Source organism: Saccoglossus kowalevskii, chromosome 9 (genome assembly GCF_978046115.1).
Source record: "Saccoglossus kowalevskii chromosome 9, keSacKowa6.1, whole genome shotgun sequence".
Lineage (NCBI taxonomy): Eukaryota > Metazoa > Hemichordata > Enteropneusta > Harrimaniidae > Saccoglossus > Saccoglossus kowalevskii.
Genome location: NC_140649.1, coordinates 8,652,213 through 8,663,707, shown reverse-complemented (window position 1 = coordinate 8,663,707; position 11,495 = coordinate 8,652,213). Strand labels below are relative to the sequence as shown.

Below are 11,495 nucleotides of genomic sequence, written 5' to 3'. Positions count from 1 at the left end.
AGATGGTGTGATAAATCATTCCCACTAAAATTCTAAAAAAATTGGATCCTTTGTTGGAGAAGGTGGTATGAGGGATTGCTACAACTGTACTGTGTTGAACTTTGATATATTTGACTATGGAAAAGAATACATGTATGTTGTTAAGGCGTACAAGTCAAATACTGTAAATACAATACACGAAATTCACTACAAGATATTACCATTGAGTAAGTCTTGATCGGACTGTGAACTGAGTATGATCATCATGATGAAAAAGACAATGAAATTGACCATCCGTATAGTCATCCAAGGAGTACGTGTCACGTTCTTTTAAATTATAGCTACTAGTTTTTCAATACAGGAAGTGTAGTCACAAATGGCAGGCAGGATACTTTCTTTGAGTTTTAAAAATATAGCACCTCCTGATTTTGGGGAAACACCAAGGTAAATATCTAATTATTTATGTCACTACCGAAATCTGGTTAAATGTTATTTTGTTTTCATGTTGTCTAAATCCAGCGAGTTATCACGTGACCTGCAACCCAAATGTCATGTTCGTATTTAAACCTTTTTTGCGTACCTTTATATAGTAATCTTAAAATATTTGTGTTTAATGTTTTATGATGATGAATCAATGATTTGAATCAAAATAAGTTGCTTGAGCTTCATGTTTGCGTTGAGATAATATTTGTATTGATCTATTCCATTCAGTTTATACATGGCCCATGAGAGAATAGCAATTTATTTTAATTAATAATCAGCTAACCAAAACTGAACAGATTTTCTTTAGGGCATCTGTCATACCTAATTTTAGCATAAATGTATAAATAAACCTGTTTCAATAACTGTAATATTTTACATTATGCATGAATTGGAATGAACTCAAAAATGCGTACTGAAAATCTGCAGAAAACAAAAGGTAAGTTTCCTATGAATAACAGTGTGTGAAAATGATGATCACAATTTATTTCAAATCCCACCATTTAAACTCCAGCCAACAACTTCATCGGAGACACCACCTTCCGTTTATCATTTGTGTTTTTTTAAAGAAGATTACAGACAAATGGCCGCTAAAATTTTGTAAAAACGAGGGAGCGTGAAACTGGTTCTCGCTCCTCAAATAATAGTTCATACCCGACTATCATCGCCTTCGCTCTCTTCTATTTCAGTGGCAAAAGTAAGTCTGCTGGTTCCCTGCTGGTTGCGTCAAAGACAAATTTGTGTTTGTAAACAAATTATTAATTATTATATTTTTTTATTTCGTGGGATTATTAAATTATTATAGATTAATAAATAAATATGACCAAACGCATCCAGATGTATAAGCTTCGTTGATCAACGATAATATATTAGATTCAACAACGGGGTTTTGTTTCCTCGAGTCACGTGATAATATAGAAGGAAAGCTTATTTTTAGAATAACACATAAATAAGTCAACATTTTATTTTACGATATACATAATTTATTTCTACTCATTTTAATGACATGATATTGAAATACATGTACAGGGATTGCTCATACTAGAATGTTGTATATTTTCAAAAAAATATGTGATAATTAATAAAGTCGTTTCCATGTTCCTTATATGACTATATTTATTTAATGTGGAAAAATCAACAAAGAACAAGAACTGGAAGTTGTCGAAGCACGGGTACGCCTACGATTGGCGACGATACCGTGACATCGATTTTTAATTTAAATCAATTGTTTACAAGTATTTCCACACACGAACATAGTCGACCTGCAACGCAGCGTACTCCCCGTTGTTTTCATCTGCACGCCATGTTGGATACCAACAGTCCTTAGCTGACCAGAATTCCTTTGGGGCGTAATTCGACGAATCACTCCATGGTTTGCCGCACGGGGAGTTAACATATGAATCGTCCCAGTATCCGGTTGTACCCCCAACAGCAACGTTCATAATTATGTAAAACTGAAAAAAAAAATGAGATTGAATAAGATAGTGATGTTATTTCGCATCGGTCTGTATTGAATACTTTCTTTATACGTGTAGGTGTTAGTCAAGATCCAGTTACATAGAATAGCAATTCGTGTCACGCCCCCTGTTACATCAATGTAATGTCCAGTATACTAGTACATGTACACATTTGCATTCATGTAATTGTTATTTGTGAAGTGCGTCCTCACAGGCAATATGTAAGATGTGTTTACATGTCATGCAGTGAATAAATGAAGCTAAAATTTGTGTTCCCACCATTGTATTAATTTCTGTCTCACGATCTTACAATCAACATTCACAATAAATAGTTTGCAATGAATGTAAAAGGAGATTAAGCTTGCTACCAACCTCTTGATCGAAAGGCGCCATCTTGTCTCCTTCTAACCATGGATTATCCGATTCCGGCAAACTTTCTTCAAACTCCCCGTATTCCCAGAAACCTCCTTCGCCTGGGTCTACATGAAGGATTTCTTCATCATCCAGGAAAAACCTGAAAAAAAGAACGTCCGCACAAATGTGATGTAATGAATACATTTTGTTTAGCTAAAGGGACGGGAATTGCTCATTCTGGGAATAGTGGGTGCAAGATTGATTATGCAAACACTCAATATATTTAGCATGATGGGTAAGTTTTTGTAGATGAAGTTACCGAATATATATTTATATGTCTATACAACCAATGTGCTGTATTACTTACTTGACGTATTCTTCAGTCCATTCTAAGGCAAATACGTGGAAATCCGTACCAAACGTGCCCGTGTCTGCGTATCTACATAGTTTACATACAAATAAAAGAAAAAGAAAGTAGTCGGCTATTATAACAGTTGATTAACGGCGGATATCGATGTACGCATTTAAAGGGTGACAGTTGTCGCACCACGCACGCGCGAGATATACGGGTCTCATATACTAGTAAACAAATATGGCGACTTTGACTGTTGTGTGGATCAACGAGTACAAACTGAGATGTTACCAAGCTTTAATTAGGTATTTTTAAGTGATTGGAAAGTATGGAATGAGTCATCGGCGGTAATTAGTGCAAGTCGCGCCCAGGTCAAACCTCATACTTGTGATTTTCATTAGAAGAGCGCATTGGATTATGGGAAAATCAATGTTTATCAACACAACACTTTAACACTAGGGGGAATGGATCATTAGAAAATCGAGGGGTAGTAATAAATACTACGCCGATTGTTGTACGTACCGAAAAAGACCATGTGAAACATGCATATTAGATTGTGCTGTTGTTACATCGACTGGATATTATGTGCTGCAAAACGTGACATATCATATACAATACAGTGTTTACGAATTCACAAAATCAAGACTTATGGTAAAATTATTCGGATCCTTAAATGTTGGATGTCTGGTTATAGATTGCCCTATGAGAGGGTCGACAAGGGGTATTATCGAAAGCTGTAATCAATTGTTTTTATTTTCGTAATAATGTAGTTTAAATAAATAAAAAAAACGTAAATTCGTAGACATGTACAACGTGTAAAATGTAAGCAGCTATTTTATTCGTTCATAATTTGTATAAAGATCTTATTTTTTGTATATAAGCGTATAAAGCATTTTCCAAATTAAATGTCGTAATACGTATTTTCAATTTTGATTCTTAAACACAAATTATCAAGTATATTATAAAAATGTAATTAGGAATTTGCTTTTTCCTGTAAAAATGTAAAATGTATTTTTTATTTCCTGTAACCTGTACCAGCTATCCCCCTTGCCCCTATGCATCCTTGAATTTATGAGCTAGGTATTATATCCAAACCAAATTAAAATGGACTTGTCTTGGTAAAATTAAGTATATATATGCGTAAATACCTTGTGGCATGTGTCATGTGTGCGCCATTGATTGGCCAGTATGGACCCCAGTGCATTGTAGAACCCATCTGGTCCACTCCGATAGAATTGCCGGCGCTATCTTTGTAGTTTTCGTTTCCACGTGACTCGACGATGTCCATTTCTCCAGATGCTGGCCAACCACCATATGGATTTCTGGCGGGTAGCATCCATATAGCTATAACATAATGTATGAGAGAACTATGTAAAGTGCCCATATAAAGGAATCCGTATCCATAGTAACCGTCTCCGTATAATGAAACAACCATTTTTGAATACTGTAAAGGGGGTAATTATTCACTGGGTTTTAATTTAGCTTATTTCGCTGACTGGAAAATGCGCTAAATTAAAACCCAGTGATTATGTAAAATTTAGCATAGAACACATCATCTAAATGACGAAACCGTGAATTTAAAACCCACTGAATATGCGTGAAATGGTAAATCAGTGAAATTTAAACCCAGTGAAAATTAGTCATTTTACAGTAATCGCGCTCATAAAAAAAGGTATAACTGAGTTCATACACACGTGTTCATGTACGCTGAATAACCATGCCGATACGGAGAAATAAACATATACATAATTTGCTAAATCAATATTCATATAAGGAAACAATTGTGCTCATACAATGGTTTGTATCTTATACAGAGGTATTTGGTATACATGCACACTTGTATAAACAGTGTCTGCGAATATTTACCCACAAATAAATAAATCACCATATATAATAGATATAATAATTACTATTATTATATTATACATGGCATGATATGACGTCACATTACATTACCTGGCCATAGCCAATCACCTGTGGGCATCTTAGCGCGCACCTCAACTCGTCCATATTTCAAATTCATACTAAACACGGATCTGAGTCGAGCTGATTGGATAGGATTAATGTACTCATTTGCATTTCCGATTCGTTCACATCCATACCAAGCATTGCCGGTGCAGAGATCAGCCGGTGATGCCCCTGAACATGAATAAAAAAACGGGTTACTAGTGTTATCGGGGTTTCTATCAGGGGGAAATCTTCTTTCTCTCGGGGGTCTCCACACTTGTCAGGGGGAAAACTCGTCTCGTCTCTCTATCTCGTCCCCTTGAGGTACGGGATCGGGAAAGTCACTTTAACTTTACAGTCAAATAAGGCACACACAACGAAATACGTTTCAGCTCTCGTCTTAGTCGATCTTTCGAGCACTCTATAAGACACAGCGCCCTGGGGAAAAAATCCCCAAGACTCTCGCAAGGCTGACCCAAGACACGCCCAAGACTGGACTGCGTCAAGGCTCGCCCCTGGACTCTCTCGGACTCCGTCTGGACTCGACTGCCCAAGGCTGCGTCTGTCGTGGAGTATTCGCCAAGACCAACTCAAACTCTCTTTATTCATTTTCAAAACTCTAACCAATTACAAAGCAGTAAAAAGACTCTAGGGCGTAAACTTCAATCATTAAGCCAATCACACTAAGTACTGAATACGTCATATCTTTTGATTAATCGTTCACTACATTAATAACTACGGATGTCAGAATAGCGACGGTATCTTGTAATTAGTTCCAAACCACTGAGCCAAGTTCCGTCCAAAACTTCAAATAGACCTAAACGATGACAGACATAACACAGCAATTCAGCTAATAATCAGCTAATTAAGTCGGTCAACAGATACGCAAAAACAAATTCATGACACATCCCTTCACCCAAACTGAGATATGCCTCTCGGCATTGCACGTTCATAAATCAAAGATACCGTCCTCTACTCATCGTCATACGGGTTAAATACAATACTAATAAAAGGTATAAATCAAAAAGAGTAAAACACACTAATTAAGTACAATGATTATAAAGTCTAAATACAATGGTTATAAAGTCTCAAATATCAACGGTTATAAATCAAAAACAAGGGAAAGGCTACAAATAGGCCCGCTTTTCTCAAACAGTTCGCCGAGGTAACCCTTCGCTGCACTGTCTCCATTACTAAGGTTACAAACTCTATATCAAAAGGTCAAAAAAACTAAGGCGTGGCGGTGTAACCAAGCGATCAGCCAATCGCTGCAGTCGACAGCATGATCACGTGATTACCAGGGATGCGTCTCTCGGTTAAAGCATTGTAAAGCGGTAACTAATAAACAATGAATAAAAAGCTATTAATCAAACTCCTGTCATATACGCTTATAAACTTCAACTGAACTCACAATTCGTTAATCTAAACAAAAGTCATACGGCGGGGAAACAGAATGCAAAGACAAATTCGCTTTCATAACACATTACTTCTCTGGCAAAAAGACGGGAAAAAGACTAAAACGATAGAAACTACTAAGTTACATATAATACTGTCAATCATGAACAAAAGCTTGCGTTATCAAACAATACGTATATAAGCGCACCAAACTCTCATCCCAAAAAGACATTAAAAACGTTACAAAGGTGCTCTAAACTCAAAAAAACGTCAGAAGTATTCCAGAAACAACACATAAACAAAAACAACTCTTAAAACGTCGGTATCTCTGTACTCGACAAATCTCAAAACTCTGAAAAACTCATTGGGGCATTACTTTCCCCATCATAATCCGTACTCATAAACTCATAAAAACTCCATAAAACTTCACAAAACTCCAAATCACTGTGTTGCAAATACTTGTCCACTGAAACGCGCTTAAATCGTTATAAAGGACCTCGAACGTCACTAAATATCATTTCAAAACAAAAATCTGGGCGCTTACATACATACAATTCAACATCACTAAAAAAAGGTAAGAAAAAAGATAGAAAAAGCAAACAATACATTACATTACTGAGCAATAGGGTTAGGAATGTGGAAAAGAGTTCAACGTCCTGAGTTACACAGTGTCAGTTACAGTGTCCAACGAGCGGTTCTCTAAGCAAATAGCTAAAGTCAAAGTCTATAAGCGTCTCTTCCCTTGTCGCGTTATTCCGGGATGTTCTTTGTCATCTTCTTGTCTTTAATGTCGCTCAATTCTTAATTATACAGTCCTATCCAGTACTGGTCCTTCCGAAGGGGTTCTGAAATCTTCATCTCTTCAGCGTCGTTCATCGGTGCCATACTGTTAACGGTGTTAGTCGTCAAGCGCGGTTTCGTCTCTGCCATCGAGCCAGTTAGTTCGGTTCACAAGAAAGACACATCTTCGCCATTCACTTCTCTTCACAGGATGTCAATGTGTGTTAAACACCTGCCCGGGTTCTCCACCACGTATCAGGGGGAAATCTTCTTTCTCTCGGGGGTCTCCACACTTGTCAGGGGGAAAACTCGTCTCGTCTCTCTATCTCGTCCCCTTGAGGTACGGGATCGGGAAAGTCACTTTAACTTTACAGTCAAATAAGGCACACACAACGAAATACGTTTCAGCTCTCGTCTTAGTCGATCTTTCGAGCACTCTATAAGACACAGCGCCCTGGGGAAAAAATCCCCAAGACTCTCGCAAGGCTGACCCAAGACTCGCCCAAGACTGGACTGCGTCAAGGCTCGCCCCTGGACTCTCTCGGACTCCGTCTGGACTCGACTGCCCAAGGCTGCGTCTGTCGTGGAGTATTCGCCAAGACCAACTCAAACTCTCTTTATCCATTTTCAAAACTCTAACCAATTACAAAGCAGTAAAAAGACTCTAGGGCGTAAACTTCAATCATTAAGCCAATCACACTAAGTACTGAATACGTCATATCTTTTGATTAATCGTTCACTACATTAATAACTACGGATGTCAGAATAGCGACGGTATCTTGTAATTAGTTCCAAACCACTGAGCCAAGTTCCGTCCAAAACTTCAAATAGACCTAAACGATGACAGACATAACACAGCAATTCAGCTAATAATCAGCTAATTAAGTCGGTCAACAGATACGCAAAAACAAATTCATGACATTTCTACCGAGATTGGGGTACTCAGCAATCGTAGATCAGCTTTGTGCTTTGGTAGGCTAGAGCATGGCTAGAGGTACGTACAGGAATCGTTGCCGGGCGGTAAGGATATACACATTGAAGAGAATACGAATAGTTCAGTATGCAACGCTTAGTAGATTTGTTCTTAAAGCGGAGGAGCCGTCACCTGCGCATGCACCAGAGAGTCATAATGTGTCATTGTTTACAAACAAGCGTCTACCTATGACCCTTTGCGTTTCAGCGTATGTTGTTATCGTCGATAGGAACTCAATTTCTGCGCGTGCGCAAGTGACGACCCCCCGCTTTAATGTACAGCAGATCCGATCCACGACTGACATAAAAGTGTTTGTTAGTCCACAGGGTGATGAGAGTTCAGGTAATAGTGTGAATCAGTAGCGAACGAGAATTGTCCGACTTGCAAACTTGCGAACTTCTGAAGTCTCATCCCTCGTAAACATTAGCTTTTGTCATGGATCGGTCCTAATTCAAACTCATTGTTAGTTCAGTGGCTATTTCGATTGAACAGTCATCACAATTGTCCCTACTTAGAAGGTATCAGAATTCAATGAACATTGGGGGAAAGACAATCATATTGTTGTCAGTGGGGAAGGTACATACGTGACGTAGACGTTAAAGCGCAGCGGTCGTCGCGCAGCGCGTGTTCGAATTTCATGTAAATAAATAAATAAATGTATTTTACACGCGTTGTATACGTCGCTATGAGTCCCATATCGAACAGGACGCGGCACGACGAATGGTATAATGTCGTGTATTTGTAAGAATTATGCACAAATAAATATAACAAATACCCCAGATTTCCAGTTTACCAGTCCATAAAAAATCATCACCATATGTTTCAGTTGTCAGGGTCTGGTTTAAACCAGAAAAGAGAGAATATTAATTGTGAAAATAATAAACCAGAAGCTCAAATTATGAAAAAAAATGGTTCCAAGTGAATTATCAACATTATCGACTTAAACAGTTGATATATTATTGTCAGTATAAGATAGAACAATATAACTCACCGGTCTTATATATAGGATTCCATCACGTACGTAACTATTGGAACGATTATTGGTGTAATACTGGAACTCCCAATTCTAAAAAAAGAGTATATTTTATTTTCATCCAATACATCCCCACACACCCATAAATCATGTAATAAAAAAATCGAGTTTCGATTCTCAGAATTTATACAAGAATGAGATTAGATAGAACATGTCTAATAGTGGCATACCAGTGATATTTTATCTGGGTTCGCCGTCGTGAATATTCGATAATTCAAGATTCAGCTTATTCAGAAAAAAATATTTTACAACAACAACAACAACAATTATTATTATATTGAACTTTTGTATTTTGTAAGGTTCATTAAAATAAAGTGGCATGCAATTGCGTCAGTAACTGTGATTCGGAGTTTGTTATTCGATACGTTCTTGCCTTATTAAAATATCTACGAAGTTGGATGGTTTGAATAATACATATGATTACTTACACCACCGCCCCCAGCGGTGATTTCATGCTGCCAAGCTGACATATCAAGTTTATCGAAATTGTCCTCGAATATCAACTCTGTGGACAACAAAGAGAAACAATATATATCTTAGTCAGCAAAGAAGATAAATTCTAATGCAAACAAGAAAAATAATATCAACTCAGTGGAATAAAAAAAAACGGAGGACAAAAACGAGAAACAACATAACTTAGCGGACAATAATGAAACACAATATCAACTCTATGAACAAAAAAGGAAACAATAATTAGTACAATTGTATTTACTCATTTTACTTGATCTGATGAGAAAGAATACACGCATTTCTTCTGATAGTCACATTTAAATAAAGTCGAAAGCTTTATTGCCGAATGTAAGTAAATATTTTAGTTGAAATATATAAATATAAAAGTACAGCCGACGTATTGTGGATGCTAATGTGAACAGTCATTCAGATTCATTCTGTTGAAGAAACCAGGTATTACAAGTTAATGATTTACATGTTTTAGCAAATGGAATTATGGCATCACAATAAAAATTCACAAAGAAACTAATAAAATAGTCTCGAAATTGTCGGCATATCAGAATGTCTTTGATTTCCTGTTTCTCACCTTGTCACTAACTTCTGCAGATTATTCCAAGAAAATTAAATTTATATAAACAATTATCGTTATGCTTCTGAATATGGTAAATGCCATTACTATAAAAATAGTGCATATATTACTGGTACTAATTTTGTATTTGTATATATTATATCGTAACTATAACCTCGACGCTAACGAAGAATTTAAAATTACATGTACTCCAAATTCTAAAACTGACAATCAACATATTAGCATATTTCTACTGTAACACGTGTTATCGTTAATACTTCAAAATTATATCATTTTGTTCATGCACTTTTTAGTATCATGAACAATTTACTTAAATTCAAAATAAACTACATACTTAAAACTCTAATGAATGAATCACTCACCTTGACCCAATGAGCAGCCAACGAGAAGAGCGAAAATGACATAAACGTACGTCATGTTGGCCAGAAAAAAAAAACTTTCAAAATTTCAAAACTCTACGTTTATATTACAATGATATTAATTTATACCGGGTTTATCTTGAACGACGCCTATAACTTACCATGACTGTGGACGGGCTGTTCAAGTTCACGTAGTTATCAGATAAGGTGGTCCAGTGGGGGCATCGAAATATTAACTCAATGTATCTTAAAATCTTATGTAGGATATCAAGTCTGTGTCTTTTACCCGCCACACTTTCCCGGCAATGCAGTATTCATCGTGATTCTTCTTTAGCGATGTGATGCGATGTGATGCGTGATCGCACAATATGTACGTGTTCACCCGCTTACTGTTTTGCAATGTTGCATTTGTGCATAGCATAATAAAATGACGCTGACAGAATTCAAGGTTACTTTGAACTGTACTTGCTTTGTTAGTTTAGGTGATGCAGGATAAGTTATAAGTCTGGGAATCCAACATGTGTCGTGCGATAAACATCTATTTGCATGTATATGCGCGAAAGGGCAGTCACAGAATGAACTTCAAATAAAAATGATATATCTATAAACAAGCTGTCAATTATTTTGAGTTTATTATTTAGAACTTCACTAATGACATTGGGATTGTTGAAAGCAACGAACATTACAAATTTCGCTGAATATCATACTGAAACAAAGATAATCTTGAAAAAAATATTTTTAGAATCGTATCTATGGATACACGTATTTATAAAATCTATGCTGTAATTTGTTGTATTCCACTGCCTTTTGGCAAATATGTTTGAAGGCAAACACAAATAAACAAAGTCACGGTAACATGAACATGATTTTAATATAGCTTACAGTCACGTGTATTATTTTTCCAATTCGGTATAATAATTTTCTTGCTAGTAAACAATGAAAGAGAAATACGTCAACATGTTACCCTCTTCTAGGATATACTAATACTAGTATGGGTATAATGCTGTTACACCATTTATTATACCCAAAATGTATTTATAAAGTTAAAAATTTGACACAAATATAGAGAGAGCACTACCGTACCATATTAACATATTCAAATTATGGTTATGGTAAATTCATTCAAACAGTATCCAGAAACAGTATTTTTTTTCATAAAATAGCAATTTCATCGTCATTTATATATTTAGAACAATATATATTGTCATCTAATATTTCTTTCAAACTAATGATAACAAAATATGCTTTTTCACAATTTCACGTCGCCTGGCCGCGTAGCGTGAGTGACACTCTCTATCTACGTGAGGTTGGAACCGTCGGCGGAGGGCGCCACTCATGCCGTCAGGT

At 36.5% G+C, this 11,495-nt stretch overlaps 1 protein-coding gene across 1 annotated transcript; it reads right to left on the bottom strand.

Annotated features, from left to right (window-relative positions):
• Positions 1 to 1,419: 1,419 nt before the first annotated feature.
• LOC100368449 (beta-1,3-glucan-binding protein-like) lies at positions 1,420 to 10,206 on the bottom strand. The gene is made up of 9 exons (XM_078005351.2): positions 10,152 to 10,206; positions 9,179 to 9,255; positions 8,709 to 8,783; positions 8,493 to 8,553; positions 4,579 to 4,761; positions 3,771 to 3,966; positions 2,638 to 2,709; positions 2,289 to 2,430; positions 1,420 to 1,913 (listed from the first exon to the last, which is right to left on the bottom strand). The coding sequence occupies exons 1-9, from the start codon at positions 10,204 to 10,206 to the stop codon at positions 1,689 to 1,691; spliced, it is 1,086 nt and encodes a 361-aa protein (XP_077861477.2). The 3' UTR covers positions 1,420 to 1,688.
• Positions 10,207 to 11,495: the final 1,289 nt, after the last annotated feature.